The 15,736-nt window shown below is 43.2% G+C and overlaps 7 protein-coding genes across 7 annotated transcripts; 4 read left to right on the top strand and 3 right to left on the bottom strand.

Annotated features, from left to right (window-relative positions):
* Positions 1-1,240: 1,240 nt before the first annotated feature.
* Positions 1,241-1,964, top strand: EAF01_000231 (uncharacterized protein; the record flags this gene model as incomplete). The annotated part of the gene is made up of 2 exons (XM_038908481.1): positions 1,241-1,700; positions 1,750-1,964. The coding sequence occupies 2 exons, from the start codon at positions 1,241-1,243 to the stop codon at positions 1,962-1,964; spliced, it is 675 nt and encodes a 224-aa protein (XP_038775387.1).
* Positions 1,965-2,332: 368 nt separating this feature from the next.
* Positions 2,333-3,727, bottom strand: EAF01_000232 (uncharacterized protein; the record flags this gene model as incomplete). Its single annotated transcript, XM_038908482.1, has 2 exons — positions 2,333-3,237; positions 3,295-3,727. 2 exons carry the CDS (start codon positions 3,725-3,727, stop codon positions 2,333-2,335), a joined length of 1,338 nt encoding a protein of 445 aa, XP_038775388.1.
* Positions 3,728-3,907: 180 nt separating this feature from the next.
* EAF01_000233 (uncharacterized protein) lies at positions 3,908-5,678 on the top strand. Its single transcript, XM_038908483.1, has 2 exons — positions 3,908-5,070; positions 5,120-5,678. The coding sequence occupies exons 1-2, from the start codon at positions 3,946-3,948 to the stop codon at positions 5,156-5,158; spliced, it is 1,164 nt and encodes a 387-aa protein (XP_038775389.1). The 5' UTR covers positions 3,908-3,945; the 3' UTR covers positions 5,159-5,678.
* A 320-nt stretch (positions 5,679-5,998) lies between these two features.
* On the top strand, positions 5,999-7,772 carry EAF01_000234 (uncharacterized protein; the record flags this gene model as incomplete). The annotated part of the gene is made up of 4 exons (XM_038908484.1): positions 5,999-6,355; positions 6,411-6,701; positions 6,758-7,260; positions 7,319-7,772. The coding sequence occupies 4 exons, from the start codon at positions 5,999-6,001 to the stop codon at positions 7,770-7,772; spliced, it is 1,605 nt and encodes a 534-aa protein (XP_038775390.1).
* A 384-nt stretch (positions 7,773-8,156) lies between these two features.
* On the bottom strand, positions 8,157-10,428 carry EAF01_000235 (uncharacterized protein; the record flags this gene model as incomplete). The annotated part of the gene is made up of 5 exons (XM_038908485.1): positions 8,157-8,340; positions 8,389-9,591; positions 9,929-10,032; positions 10,084-10,299; positions 10,360-10,428. The coding sequence occupies 5 exons, from the start codon at positions 10,426-10,428 to the stop codon at positions 8,157-8,159; spliced, it is 1,776 nt and encodes a 591-aa protein (XP_038775391.1).
* Positions 10,429-12,382: 1,954 nt separating this feature from the next.
* Positions 12,383-13,292, bottom strand: EAF01_000236 (uncharacterized protein; the record flags this gene model as incomplete). The annotated part of the gene is made up of 2 exons (XM_038908486.1): positions 12,383-12,866; positions 12,940-13,292. The coding sequence occupies 2 exons, from the start codon at positions 13,290-13,292 to the stop codon at positions 12,383-12,385; spliced, it is 837 nt and encodes a 278-aa protein (XP_038775392.1).
* A 1,740-nt stretch (positions 13,293-15,032) lies between these two features.
* EAF01_000237 (uncharacterized protein) lies at positions 15,033-15,734 on the top strand (the record flags this gene model as incomplete). The annotated part of the gene is made up of 2 exons (XM_038908487.1): positions 15,033-15,080; positions 15,132-15,734. 2 exons carry the CDS (start codon positions 15,033-15,035, stop codon positions 15,732-15,734), a joined length of 651 nt encoding a protein of 216 aa, XP_038775393.1.
* Positions 15,735-15,736: the final 2 nt, after the last annotated feature.

A 15,736-nucleotide genomic window follows, 5' to 3' on the forward strand; every position in this document is an offset into this window, starting at 1 on the left:
CATGTATATGGACTCGGGAAAGAAAAAGAGGAAGAAGATCTATATTCTCCAAGGAGCAGCGCTAGGTATGTATAGCACAATCTTAATTCTCGAGATTTCATCTCGGTAATTCGTGGTTGGAAAGTGAAGGGAGGTGGCGTGAAGGGAAGGGCGGGAAAAGAAAATTTGATATTTCCAATGTGTTGGGGGTAGGTGGCTAGATTCTGCTGTATATTGTGTCTTTGTCTGTCTTTTCATGTTTTTTGTGTACCCCCACGCATATAAATAGTGATTCCATGGGTTCGGTTAAATAGGGAAGAGGAGTGTGTGGTAGTAGATGAGAAATGATAGGAAGTTAACCACCATGGGAACGGGTATGTAGATGTACAAGGGAAGTTTTGCTCCGCGAGAGGAATCAGTAAGAGGATAGAGTGTCTACTTGAGATGCAATTACATATATCATGACAGAACATACTCATCATAGATTGATGTTGAGTTTGTGGGTACGCCCTGCAGTTACAATTTTGTTCAAAAGTGCCGAACTATTGAAATGAAAGGCATGAAGCACAATATACCCAATAAAAGCTATCACCCGTGTTACCTGCTGCAGAGACCTTGCATGCATGTATTCAGAGTAGCATTGATATATCGAAAGAAAAGAACATGAGCTAAAGGTGATCTGCTCCGAGCTTCAACGAAACATTGCAAAGAGTTCCGTCCTTGAGGCAAAATATATTAGACGAAGAAAGAAATTAGCACTTTAGGGGAGTGTACGAGGCGTCATGATAGAATTGTGAGAAAGTTCATGGATATCTATTTGTGCATTTATACATTCTCCGCATCTGCCACAAGCTGAAGTCACAAACGATCCCAGAGAATATGAGGATCTGTCTCATAAAAGTAACGCTCGTCCCATCGTTAATTATAATCGTACCATGCTACCACGTTCAGTGGCACATTAATAGACCATTGATCTTTCATTCCCATCATCACACGCCACGAAAAGAAGCCAGCGGAAATGAAGTTATGATAACAATCAAATGGCTCAAGGAGTGGCGTTCTATACTGTGTCTCTTGTTTCAGTCATGGAACAATGACCGAATGGCCGGTTCATGTATAAAGCTCTTGGAATACTCCTAATGAGTTTCACTGCATCATCTTCTATCACACCGCATCCGCTCTTGATCCTGCAGTCTGCCGTCGAACACTCGGAAATAATTCGGTTACCTGAAATTGGTTGCTCGAACGTCCAATCGTCATCATGTTCCCAAAACTCGCAATTGCCTCGTTAGGCATACTCGCGATTTCCATTCAGTGCATCGATGTGACGATAAATTCTATCCTCGATGGCGAGATCAAAGTTGCCTCTACTCAGCTCGACAAAATGAGCTTTTTGTTAAACAACAACCTGACTTGGTTTTTCGATTTCACTACGCAGCCCCACTACACCTATACACCAGGTGCCGTCGTCAACGCTGATGCTGCTACATTCCCTGCTTCGACTAGTTACGGTATGACGATGGCTCTGATTAACTTGGGACCATGTGGAATGTTACCTCCTCATTACCACCCACGAGGCACGAACTTTGTAGTGGCAGTCGAGGGTGTAACGCAGACGTGGATGATTGAGGAAAATGGGGCGAAGGTTGTCAACCAAACACTAAGGCCATGGCAGATGACAATCTTCCCGAGAGGAAGTATTCACAGTATGCAAAATTTAGGTACTATTTGTCCCTATAAACTGAGAAATCAATGCTGAATGAAATCAAGGTTGTACCAAGGCTACTCTTGTATCAGCGCTGAATTCGGAGGATGCAGGCACACAGAACGTTCTTAATGGACTTGCACAATTGCCACCGGATATAATAGCTGCGGCTTTTGGTAATCCAGCGGCAGGATTTAGTCTTCCACCTATACCAGAAGTAGGCACCGGTAGTATAATTGGATCTGCGGCCTGCCTAGCAGCTTGCAGGGGCAAAATGTAATGCGAGTTCCAGTGTCATTTAATTGTGAGTGATCAATCCCATTGGAATCTCACTTGACATGGTAGTGACTTGCAGTAGATGTCTTTTCGTTGTTGTGCTGAAGTGTCGTTGGTGGATTGGATATACGATACAATCTGGCGTCTTGATTATTGTTTTAAGGAAACCAGTTAGCGATTTGAGGTTTACCAAGTATAATAACTGTGTAAAGTATTTTGATCATCGTCCCGTTCGCCTTGGTGCAATTCATGTATACGTAGCCACCACATTATTTTCCGAAAGGAAGTGAGACTGCCCATCAAGGTTGGTTGGACAAAAGATGCTCGAATTCGTACGTTTGGAGAAGGGTATTGTATACTTCAAAATGCTCCTTATTTGCCTCCAAACTTTTTGGCGACCCAAGCACTTCCGTGTTCGTCATACTCTTGCTTCGTTACTGATAGCTTCTTCAAGACATCAGGATGTCTCGCCAATTCTGCTCCACCATTCCAAGTGCTGATGATAGGATGTTCTGGCCTCGCACAACGAACGTAACACTCCGCTGGAGCAAGAGCCTTAATCTCAAGTTGCAGTCTCAAAATAAATCCTTCTATCTTTGAGCTGCCTCCTACGACAATAATGTTTGCGAGAAGCGCTGGCCATAGACCCATTGGTAAAGCAGAAAGACTTTCCATGACTAGTTGAGCAATGCCCGATTGTCGCATACCAATGTCCGATGGATTAAACAGTAATTCTGGAACCGTGAATCTTTCGTTTCTCAAAGTCAAAATATCTTCCGCAGCTTCTGCCAGCTTCCCCTTGGTCAGCTGTTTTAGTTTTCCTGCTTGTAATGGATCATGATCTCGCACGAAACCTTGAGACCGATTATGATAATCCGGGAGAACATAATCTTTCGCTATTCCACCACCTGTCTCAAATATTTCTCTTCGGTCTCCTCTAGTTCCTTTCCACGTTTTCTCCATATCTCCATTGAAGTCCCTTGATACATAACAACATGCTTCCTTAATTTCATTGACCAAATAAGTGTCGTTGCGCATGTCGTACTGGCGAAGAGATATTAAGCGTGTTAAATAATTTGTCATGAGCTTGCCTCCAACTTCTAACCTCCTGATTGCCGATTGTAAAGGGCGCCCTCGTAGCACAGGTGTAATGGTCGTATAAGAATATCCGGCATCGATGAGGAGTATTATTTCGGCGGGGAGAAGAGGCTGCGAAGGATCTCTAGCTGGCCCTTTGAAGATTCCTTGAATGTCGTTATACGAATTAAGAATTGGACCTGGATATTCATTAATATACGCAGTTATAACACAACATAATATATATCACTACATACCAGGGCACCGATAGTAGCTAACGAAGCCAAATTCCTCGAAGACCATTTGGTCACAATTTGTTTGCAGCACTGGCAGCGCATTAGGAGCCTCTGTTAATATGAGACCCGTCTCTCGTGGATCGCAATGTAATGGCGCTTTTTTGTCAAAGAATTCGTGCTCCCATATTTCCTTTTCTGCCTCCCAATTCACCAAGTATCCTTTTTCGACGGGCCTACGAAAAACGATATCTCCAAAATCCTTACAATTGTCGAGTTGTGATCCAATGTAAACCTTCTTTTCGCGGTCGCGGGCCATGCAATTGGGTATAATTCGTGGTGAATCCGTGGATTCTGGAGATGAGAATCCAGCTTTGATAGTGTAAGCTCCATTGTCAACGACCAGAGTTCTGGATGGTGCTTGAGCAGCGGCTGCTGCTTTTTCCTGTGTAGACATTCTTTTTAGTTTGGACTGAAAAAGGTGTCAGCGCATTATTATCGGGATGGTAAAGGGAATTTTGGTGGTTGCTTGAAGCTTATCGACACATTACAGGGGTGAATATCGCGTCGCACTACCTATGGGATTCGCACGGAAACCCCCACCAAGAAAATAGTTTTCAGACTTCAGTTTTCTCAGCGTCATAACTATTGAATTTACACTACAACAACGATATCATGGCCGACACCGAAAAGAAACCCGGCAATGACTTGGCTCTCCTGGAATCTACCGTCGAAAGCATCAAAAATTTGATATTACAACTACAAGCTTCGGCGAAAGCTCCAGAAGATGTGAAGGAGGGGTCATGGACTGAAAAGAAAGAGCAACCCGAGCACGCCGATGTCAATGCCATCGACCTTGCCCATGATTCTGCGAGCTTGATCAAAGCACACTCGACAAAGTTGTCTCTTTTGATTATCAATAAACCTTTTACGCCTTCCGCAATCAGTAAAATCTTGCGAGAACTTGTGTCGGGACCTTTACCAGGCCTTGCATCTGCTGTCGAAATTTGCCATGCCGCAAAATACACCAAGGCTATGAGTGAAGAGCTGAAATGGAGAGTGAATAAGGTCTTGACGGAGTTATCGACTCTGATCGAAGCAATTCCATTAGATGGCAACATTCTGAGTGACGACAAGAAGAATGGAACGGGGAAATCAAGTGGGAAGGGTAGTTTGGCTTCGACAGGTGTTGTATGGGATGCCTGTGATTCTGTCATGGGTTTGAAGACTTTGGGTGTAGCAGGATTGGCTATGAAGAAAGCTGTAGAATATCGGGATTTGGTGAAAGATGCGCTCGAAGAATTGCAAGCATGGGCGGAGGAAGAATCAGATGACGAGGATGAGGATGAGAACAGTGGTGATGAAGATGATGGAAGCAAAGACCCTCAAGATATCGTGGATGATCTCTTTGGATCGCAACCACATATACCCAAGGACGATCCGGAAAAGATTCGTGAAAAGCTCGAGTCGTCGACCAAAAGATTGAGACTCATAATTCTGATGTATCAAGCGGTCGAGAAGAGAAGGTTCAAGACACTTCCCTACTTGCCACATCCTGAATTACCTACCCAACTGAAGGAGAAATCCTCCGAAGATCCAGGTATTGTGGAGTGTTTAGATGAGGTACTTGTAAGAATGAAGAAGATCACAAACCTCACGGATGATCTAGCAAGTGCATTCTATGATTTAGATAGTTCTGCGATTGACAAGCTCATGGACGAGACTTGGTTCACTGGTTTTGCTACAGTTGAGTTGTTGATCAAAGACTGGGAGGGGCAGAAAGATGATTTCACTACTTGGGTGCGTATTGCCGAAATTTTGGACTCGAATCGCTCGCTAATTGTTCTAGGCATACAAATTCCAGCTGGCTATGAAAAAGGGTTGGTAGAGTAATGAAAGCAAAGACTCTGCCAAACTGCCTTCTTTCACCATGAAATTGGGACTATAATTCTTGAGAGGTTTCCTAGATATCAGCTAATAGCGACTAGCTTGAATATCAATTGATCTAAATCTATGCATGTTATCAAGAAGAAAATGATTTGGATTTTGTTGGCATACTTAGAGTTTCACAAAGATATGATGCCAAGTTGCAATACGAGACAAAACTTTTCACTTCTGCGGATATCAAGACTGAAATATCTTGGCCAGTGGCAAGGTTCATAAACTGCAAGAATACTGCACGATCCTTTGGGAAAGCTGATCATTTTTTGTTCACCGCGCAGCAGATTCGGTCTCATAGAAGTGCTCGTGTATTTTTGACAAGTTGGGTTGCTACCCCTAGTCAATACGTTCTTGGCATCCTTGACTCACCTCCACATCTACTTGCTTATCTGTTTCTTTGGCGAATGTAGATCTTCCTGCATTCGGTGTTCTGTTTGGTGCTCGTGTATAACCGATTGTCAAAGCAGCTTATGTACCCCACGTCTCGGTTACCTGAAAGCGAGATACCCTCGAGATACCCCGAGAATTTGATGCCAAGTTGAAGACCAGGTACCCCACTTCCCCGTAAACCACTTTCTGCTTTCCCATGGGATGGATAAATTCACTCCGACCTTGTTCCATGGATGAAGATGCATGCATGTATGCGGCCAAAGCGGGCGAGATTTCGTGGGATGATCAGTATTTATATCAGCTTTATGACCTCTGCAGAAAGTGAGATATTGCGAGTTCTATTCTCTCTCACTTCACTTATCTCTTTCACCACTAAGCCCGCAACTCAGTATCCAAGATGAACATGGCTGGCTCCACTGAAGATTCGGCTCAAACGCCAAAGGCAGAGGGAATGGCTCATCCAATTCCAAAACCAGATCACGACATATCCCACGTTGAAGATATGCTCTATGCAGGACCTGACAAGCCAGATCATATGGATTTTGGACGTGTCGATTCTGAGGTTGCGAAATATACCAGCGAGGTGCTGATTCATATAAGCGAAGATGAGAATAAACGACTCAAGAAGCTCATCGATAGACGGGTATTGATTATCATGATTTTGACATATTTCTTACAAGCGCTTGATAAAGGAACATTGGCTTTCACATCGATTATGGGCATCAGAAAGGATGCTAATGTATCCGATGCACAGGTATTTATATATCTGTTTCCCTCCCAGATTTGAGCAATGGCTAATATGGGAACAGTATCCATGGCTCACAACTTGTATATACATAGGTATTCTAGTTGTGGAATACCCTACCAACTGGATCATTCAACGCGTACCAATCGCCAAATATTTGGGTATCAATGTTTGCGTTTGGAGTGTAATACTCGCAATGCATGCCCTCTGCCACAACTTCGAAGGTCTGATTGTAGCTCGTACCCTTCTCGGAATCTTCGAAGCTGCTTGCCAGCCCATCTTTGTGGTTTTGTCTAGTATGTGGTACAAAAGAGAAGAACAAGCCGGAGTTGTAATATACTGGTACATGATGAATGTACGTTTACTTCCAATCTCAATATGCCTTGATATATCTAACGATGATGAATATAGGGTGCTCAACAAATTTTCGGCGGACTCCTCGCCTACTGCTTCACTCTTCTCAAATCCGGTCCTCTCAAATCATGGCAAGCGATCTTCGTCGCCTACGCCTGTCTCTCCTTTGTTTGGGGTCTCTTCATCTTATTCTGGATGCCGGACTCCCCTATGCGGGCCAAATGTTTCAGCGAAGCCGACAAGAAACTCATGGTTGAACGTGTCCGCTCCAACCAAACGGGCATGCAAAACCGCAAATTCCGCATCGAGCACGTCAGAGATGCTTTTACCGATCCGCAAATGTACTGCTATTGTTTGATCGCTATATGCACCACGTTACCCACGAGTGGACTGGGTGCATTCGCAAATATCATCATCACAGGATTCAACTTCACCGTTCTGCAAACGCAGCTCTTGGCTATGGTTTTGGGTTTCTACATCATCATCGTGTTACTATCTAGTCACTTCTTGGTGAAGAAGTATAATCAAAATATTCTAATCATGACGTTCTACCTCTTACCGTAAGTGAACCCATTCGATCTCCCCCCAACTATTCTAATTTCTAATCCCAACATCTAGTTCATTCATTGGCACTATCGTTCTCATGACCGTCCGCAACACAAACTTCAGTACCAAAGTCGGCCTTTTAATTTCCTACTACATAACGCTCTCTTTCTGGTCCACTGCCACTCTTGCCCTGACTCTCATGTCCCGTAACGTCGCGGGTCAAACCAAGAAAACCATCGTCGTGGCTGCAAATTTCATAAGTTGGGCGGCCGGAAATGCAGTGGGTCCTCAGGTTTTCCTGAAGAATGATGCGCCACGCTATTTTATCGCATTTGCTACCCATCTTGGCTGTTACATATTACTTCTTCTGGTGTTAATCTATCTTAGATGGCACTTGATGAGGGAAAATAAGAAGAGAGATGAGTTGGCAGAGGCAGGAGTGAGGGAGGCCAATGATAGAGACATGGTGCACGCTTTTGATGATTTGACGGATAGAGAGAATCCCAACTTCAGGTATGTTTATTGAGATGAACGAATGCATATTAGAAGATAGTAGAGAATGGAGTATGTGGCTCAGAGATTAACGGTACCTCAATCAATGATAATCACAACAGTGCATAAATCTTGTCCTAAGATATGGGTGAAAAATTGCTTTTATATCTATCAACTATGTGAAGAAAAGGAAACCTTGTAGGCAGATCTTTACGGAATCCCAAAACCGCCACTCTAATCATTAAGCTGCCTAAGTTATATTTATCCGGCATTCAAGGAGAAAGAAGAGAAAAAGTCGAGGAGTTTATTCCGAACCAATCGCAAGGCTGATAAGGATACTATTGTACACGTTGCCTGGTCGAACTTATTAAGACCCGGCGGCAACACTGATAATTCTCACAAGCAGCAATGCAACGATCTAATGGAAAGATGCAAGGCCTTGCGGATCAATAGTTAGTGGTTGCTTGCGCTGTTGAAAGTATGTAGTGTATCTGACTTCGCCTTTCAATGAAGAAGCCGAGTCAACGCCCGGAATGGTTCCGTTTGCTGTTGCTTTTCCCAATTCAGTCGCTTTGACATAGTCGGGCTGAACTGATATAGGTCTATGGTCTGTTAGTATGGTACTCTATAGAATCGGAAAAGCTGCTTACCCGTTCAGTTCGCGATCAATCTGTAAAAATTCCTTCATGGTTTCCTTAGAACCTCTTTCTCTTAGGTACATCAAGTATAGATTACTGATCTCCTTCTTTGTATCCAACCTCATGGATGTCTTGATCATATCACTATGAATTTGCTTGAGCCTTTCATGGTGCTCGGATTCCGAGGCTGAGTTAGTTGGCTGCGCTAACTCAAATTCCATGTACTTTGTCCAGAAATGACGGCTTTCAGGATACCATTGTGTGTTCTTTTGGAAAACTTGACGAGCTTCATCGACAGATCCTTGAATCTTCCACAATAAAATGGCCCACTCAACAACGAAAGCTGCTTTGGAATAAATGTCTAATTCTGTTGAAGCAATTTGTGCTTTGTAGACTTCAATCGCGGCGTCAAGGCCTTTGTGTCGGCGTTCAAGATTAGCCCAAGAAATTATAGTCTCTACATGACCAGGCATGCGGTCCAAAATAGCTTGGTGAATATCCCTCGCAACGTCGACACGACCGGATGTCTCCTCGAAATAAGCGTATTGCAATCTAATTCCGGGTTTGCTGATCGGCACATAGAGTGTGCTTGCTCTTTGGTATATGTTTCTGACTTCTTCTTCCTTGCGCTCTTTTGATGACATCCACCGAGCGTAGCGAAACCAGAACTCGTCGTAGAATGCGCAGGTCACTAGACATCTTTCATATAAGAAAATAGCACGGGTATAATCACCCTCAGCCTCTTCGAAGTCCAAGTATTTGCGCCAATTTGAAAGTTGCTGATTATCGAGCTCGGTGACATGGAAATAAGGACGCTTGATCTCAGACTCGTACGTCCAACGCTTCGTGGTTTCCGCTTGTGTACGAGCGAAAATTTCAAGATGGAAATTATCGATCTTGGTTCTAATGTCACGTTCAATCTCTAATTCTCCCTTTGGACCGGCCTGGAAGCCGGTACTTTCGGAAATAACATCGGCACGGAATTGTTCGAGTGTTTCGGCTGGAAGAAGCTCTAGCAGTGGACGAGTGTGAGCTAATTGGCGAAAACGCTCAAAATATCTAGCATATTGATGCATAGGAATCTTCACAACTCGGTTCAGAATAGCAAAAATCTTGTCTTGGGCTTCCAGTCGATCTTCAAATTCCAGGTATTTGTCCCAGAAAGGATGGGCAAGAAAGTCCAATCCCACTGCAACGGCTCCACGCTCGAAAAGCCTAATATAAAATGTTAGATGCGTCTCATACTTTGAAAAGGGAGGGAATGGAAAGGTGGCAAGGAGTGCAAATACGGGAAGGGCAGTGTGCACAAATGCAATGATATTTATATCCTCCTCGTGCCGACAATGTGTGCAGAGTGATACGGGACAAAAGCGAACTTGTGATAGCAGAAAGATATCCTGGTCATGTTGGTGAGAAGAGTCAAACATGAGCAGCTTTTTTTTGGCATTTCTCACCGTTTGTGAGCCATGAAAACTCCGAACGTAGCTCATGTGGCTGTATGACCATGCTGCAGATGCTGTGTTAAGGGAAGGAAAGCATCTAGTATACTTACTCTCTGATCACATCAGGATCATGACTTGTCTCAACCTTGAAGGAACAATAATCCGTCCATAAGTCCACAGATGTTGCTATACTGGCGATACCTCTTTCGAAGACCTAAAAGATGTCAGCACATAGCTCATCGCCTTCCAGTTTATCTTTAATCACCATCTCAGCAGCTTCTGTGCCAGCTATGGAGAATTCTAGATCTGCATATTTCTTCCAATATCCAAACAGGAGGGGGAATTTCGCGAGGAAGCGATCGTAAGAATCTCGGGTTGTCGCAATCGCTTGTGGACTTGAATTACGATTTAAACCTCCTTCCAGAGTCTCTGCTGCGCGAACAAGCTTCTCCCAATTTTCAAAATTATCCGTATTTTCGAGCTATAGATAGAGCACTGATCAGCAAACGCGCAATCGATAGAAATACATTGATAAACCTACAACTTCAGCATTCAGCTTCTTGATCTCAGCAGACTCCTCATCCGTCCCTCCATAATGAAAGTCAGCCATAATAATCGTCGCGTTAGTTGTAATGAAGTTTTTGATGAAAGATGTATTTTCAAGAAGAGTTATACAATGAGAATTGTGGTTTCTTATTGTCTCGAGTATAGAGTCTTTAAGTGTAAATTATTAATGCAGAGAAACCATTGATGTAGATTGTAGTGGATGGTAGAGAAAGGAACGTACGGGTGAGGCTGAAATTTGAGCTTCACGCATTAGGTAAGCAAGAATTCTTGGAACAGTCAGCAACACTCAATTCGTACAAAATTCATGATATGGTTCGAAGGGATTGCATTTATAGGTATATATTCAGGAATTGCTAATAATGCGAGTCAATGAATGTATTGTAGAAGCTTCACTATGATTCCCATTCCATCGTTCCATTATGGCGAATTGAATTCCCTCCGACATACACATAAGAGCGCCCAAATCTCTTATGAAGGGTGGTGTTGGACCGGTGGTGTTTGACCATTAGACGATTAAAACTACAGTACTTACAAATTAGAATTTACACAGGCTGGTGGGCGTAATGGGAAAATGGCGGTGGAACTTGAGTGAGAGGTATCTCATTTCAATATATATCCACCGCCAGGAATATCTTCATTGACATATAGGTACGTATATCATATGACCCAGAAGGAATCTCTGAAAGACTCTCGAGAGACCATTTCGCTGGGTGAAGAATGACTTAGAGCTAAACAGGCTTAGCGCCACGCTAGTTATTTTTGTTATTTTTGTCCCAACTTTTAAAAAATTCTTTCATTGAAATTTTTAATAATTATCATGGCTGGTGATGAACGATACAAAGTATCAAACATATAGGAAGAGAATGAACGCTTCAATGAAGCATGATCTCACTTGACAACTTCTGAAGCCTTTCCCATTCATTTATTATATATTTACCTTTTCTACGTACCTGATTAATTGCGGCGTGGATTTGAAAGTAAATTATCTGGTCTCGCGCATCGTCGTTGTTCCTTTTCACATGGTCTATTGGGACTTATATCACTACCAGGTAGTGGTTTAGGTATCTTTCATCCTACCTGAAGGAGGAACTGCAAATACAGGTTCTCATGGCGGCTCTACAGTACACTTCGGCACCCTGCCCCGGGTGCTTCACCTGGTACACTACGGTATATGTGATATCTATGTCTAGGCTCAAGTGTATCCTTTGTTAATTGAAGTGTCTCGTGGGAGCTTGTTTGTGTCAACGTTGTCTTCCAGACACATTGCTCATGATCTATCTGTGAGAAACATGACACAGGCTCGTTTCACGTTCTTAAAAGTGTCTTGTCTTGACAGTCAAGTTTAGCTGGCAATCTAGAAACGAAAAATGTAATACAGTAAGGTCCTTCTAATAAGTATCATATGGTGCTCGGCCAGGTGGATTATGAGTTCATGTCGTGGCCCGGGGGCTGAGTATACAGATTCTATACACACTCTCGAAACACTGCAAGCGCGCATGTGAAGGTTATAAGGTTATGTGAGCGGGCACCTCGGCCAGCCCTCTTATAGGCCACGGTTTTGTATCTGTCAAAGAGATCCATCGACCTGTGGGATCTGTTCAGCATTATTGAGCTAGCGATCCTTTCTAATATTCACCATTATAATCATGTTTATTCGTTTGAAATCAAAACTTAATATCTGATTGTGTGCGTAGTTTCTCGATGCGGGAAGTGCCCTGGAAGTGCCCTTCAATGACACTGCAAGCTCTTTTGTACAAGTAGATACAACAGATTTGAAAAAAAAAACATGGGTAAATAAGATGTTCCCAAGTAATGAAGTATATTAACGTGAAGAGATCATACATATAATGAACAATAGTAAGAAAGGAAATGAAACAATAACAAAACTCAGCCCTATCAGTACCAAAATTGTGGGACATATTGAACAACCACTTACCATTATCTCCCAACTACTTCCTTCACTGCTACCTACCCTCTCTCTCGTTCTTTGCCGTGACTCACGATCTTCGATATGGATTATCAGCTCTATCATCGTACGGATTATCCGCTCCATCGTCATAAGTATAATCCGCTCTATCATCATACGGATAATGTGGCTGAGATCTTCCCGGGTACGGTTCGTCCGGATAAGGCAGACCCTCGGGCGGTATTGTTCCATAACCTGGCGGTCTAGTTCCATAATCTGGCGGTATAGACCCGTAACCGTGTTTGAAATCGGGTTGATGACTTGGTGGCTTCCGAAGCTGATCATTGGTCTGGTACTTGTTGTGACGACCACTTCTATGTCTTGACCCGTATTCTGAGTTTGACCGACTAGATCCGGAAGCGACAGAGCTTCTAGAACCATAGCTTGAGGAGCGGCTTGGTTTCGAAAACCCCGAAGATGCATACGATCTGGTATCAGAGTCGTCGTCTGAAGAGTCGTCTTCGTTATGTCCACTAGTATAGCCATCGTAGTGGCGAGGTGAACTGCGGCGCCGCCTTCCATGGGAAGGGCCGGAATACGAGTTAACGCTTGACGCAGTTTCACGCGACCCCGTAGATTCAGACTCACTTTGCGAGGGGACGTCTCATCCGGTCGTGCCGCTTTCGACTTCTCTTCTCGTTATTGCTTAGCTGTACCCCCAATCCTCTCGCAACCCTGGAATTGTTAAACCGACCAAAAGTATCATCTCTACTAACGTCTCGTCTTTTGTACTTCTCCCCACGTTTCCTTATTCCAGTTTCGCAGGCTCCAAGTCTTATGAATTGAGCCTGCCAGTTTCGGCGGCGGCCAAATGGGTTCTCGAGAACTTCCAATTTCCATTGATGAACTAGCAAACTTCCCTCACTGAGTGCTACTTCGAGGACGTCACTTATATAATCAAGCTTTCCGCAGCGATGACTATCTTCTATCTTTTGCTCCATATCTTTGTGTATGCTCTTGACTATTTCTTGAAAGACTTCAGCTTTCCTGGTGCTGTTCTGCCAAGTCGATGTGACTGTGAGTAACCACGGTAAATATGCCCGTGTTCACCGTCTCTCTTGACTGACTTCGGGTCTACTTCGAATCTGATCGAGCGTTTCCAAATGTCTCTACCCGTTTTTTTGGTACCCTCATCGAGTGTGATTGATTGCTCTATGTAGCCAGGTAAAAGCATACACTCGCTGGCGTAGACACTATATTTCCTGTCTTTATCTTCTCCCTTTTCACTAGGTTCTCTTGATAAAATGACTAGTGATTAGCGGAACTTCTGTATGGGTGTATGTAGAAAGTGGTAAACTTACGAGCGATGTTTCCTACCCCTTAACCTCATGTTCGAGTAGATGGTGGATTATTGGATCCAAGAATAATCTAAAATCTAGATTGCAAATATGATGATTTCCTGAATGCGGTTCCACGAGTGATTGGTGGTCTCAAACCAATTGAACAGTCCTTTCTTTCAATGATGTAGAAACATCGTATAAGTCTTTAATCAACAACAATAACATCCTCCGCCATCCTTGACTGGACTAGCTGCGTACATTTTGATGGTCTTTGTTATCCAGCCCTGTAGGTATTGTAGGCCTGGTGGTCGGCGCTTATTTCAATACGCAAATGTCATCGCGATGCAATCCTACACAGGCCAAATTGCTGGCTGCTTGATAACAATGCAATCCGCAGCAGTGCCTGCCTCACATTTTATATGATTCGGTTTACAAGGTCGGAAATACACCCGCTACGCACATAAAGTTTTTAGTTTTTGACCACACGTCGTGCGATGGCATGTAAAGGTTCAGTGGTGTCTTTTTTACCGGAAAACATGAACCTGCAGCAAAACGACAGTGTGAGTTTTTCATTCAGTACAGTGATTATCAAAAAGGAAGGGCTAGATACAATTGTGTGATACTTAACTTTAGATTGACACTGTGAAAGTCTATCGATACAAACGCCGCGATATTTGGGTGAAGTGCATTTTCATAGGGAACAAACCCATTCGTAAAGCTCAAGAGAGACATTTGGGTGTAGTTCCGGGAAGTACATTGAAACGGTAGTTCACTATTCTGAAGTTATTAGACTGAAGGTTGAGGAATAAATCGTGAAAAGGTTGGAAGGAAAACCATTAATTTGATGGAGCAATGCTCATGGGTCCACTCCTTGGGGGGCCACCGTCACGCCTACACTACTTCCATAACCCAAATAATGTCCTAATCAGTCCTCAAACTAATAAACAGGACTGTATTCCTAGAGGAACACCTTATCTTAGACTTTCCAATGGATTTGGGTCACCCAATTACCCGTCAGAGTTCCTCGCTTTCCGACTTTAGAGCCTCTGACAAATGAACATAAACACACAAACAAATTCGATATCCACAAAACACAAAGAGAAGGGATAAATCAAAAGACCTGGTCAGCCGGCCCGTTATATGCTTCAAGTTATTTAAGTCGCTGACACGTTGTCTATGATTTGATTCTCTTGGGACTTGGGTCGCGTACGCTAACAGTAACACGACCACCAAAAGACATGACCCATTAAATACAGATGTTAAGATCAGGTAGTCTCAGGAAAATTTGTTACCTAACTCTTTCTTCGTAGCGACAGACGATCATTTGACATAATGTATGTTTTAGAATATATTCCAAACAAAGGTAGCTAACTTGCAGCCCAGATAGCACGTTCTTAGACCATGCCTTCACTTCCTCTAAACACTTTCAGTTCTGAAGAGGAATTCAAGGTTCACACTAAAAGATACCCGCTTGTTCCTGGCTTCGTTTTAGTGGCATAGTATATCGACATTCTAAATCTGAAAAGTAGTGTGCCTAAATTCAAAAAGTCTAGAGATAGCACAGCGATTGAGGCTACTCAAAATCTAAAACGGCGTGAACAACACATTCTTATCAGCGAGCACGGTATACTATTATTATCAGGTGTACTTTGTGATGGTCAAAAAGTGGCACCATCCAGCGAAGAAGACAATGAACACGACATGCTCGAAAAAGATGAGCTTGTAGTTTCCAAAGAAGTTGGAATTGTTAGGGGACGCCAGATTGTTGATTTTAGAAGAACCTTTGAACACCTCCCCGTATCTCAGGAGATGAAGAAAGATCATACTATGTACATCGATTTTGTTACTCATGATCTTATCCATGCACACTGCTTCGAACCGAAATATTCTCCATGGCGGGCTACACAGAGACGGCATTCTAATTTCATCAAGAGGAAAAGAGGAACTAGGAGTGCAAATTCATCCAGGCATTCGTGGAGTAATGTTAGTTTCTACAAGGAATATAATCAAGCACCTCCGTTAAAACAGGAAAAGACAACATCTGCAGCGCACAAATTACACAAATCTATAGAGCAGCATATCTCTCAGGCTCCAGCCGAATAAGA

This window comes from Botrytis porri (genome assembly GCF_014898465.1).
Source record: "Botrytis porri strain MUCL 3234 chromosome Unknown BPOR_001, whole genome shotgun sequence".
Classification (NCBI taxonomy): domain Eukaryota; kingdom Fungi; phylum Ascomycota; class Leotiomycetes; order Helotiales; family Sclerotiniaceae; genus Botrytis; species Botrytis porri.

Coding starts and splice junctions, on each gene's coding strand:
- EAF01_000233 (XM_038908483.1), top strand. CDS start 3,946: ATGGCCGACACCGAAAAGAAACCCGGCAATGACTTGGCTCTCCTGGAA. Junction 5,071..5,119: donor AAGATGATTTCACTACTTGG/GTGCGTATTGCC, acceptor TAATTGTTCTAG/GCATACAAATTCCAGCTGGC.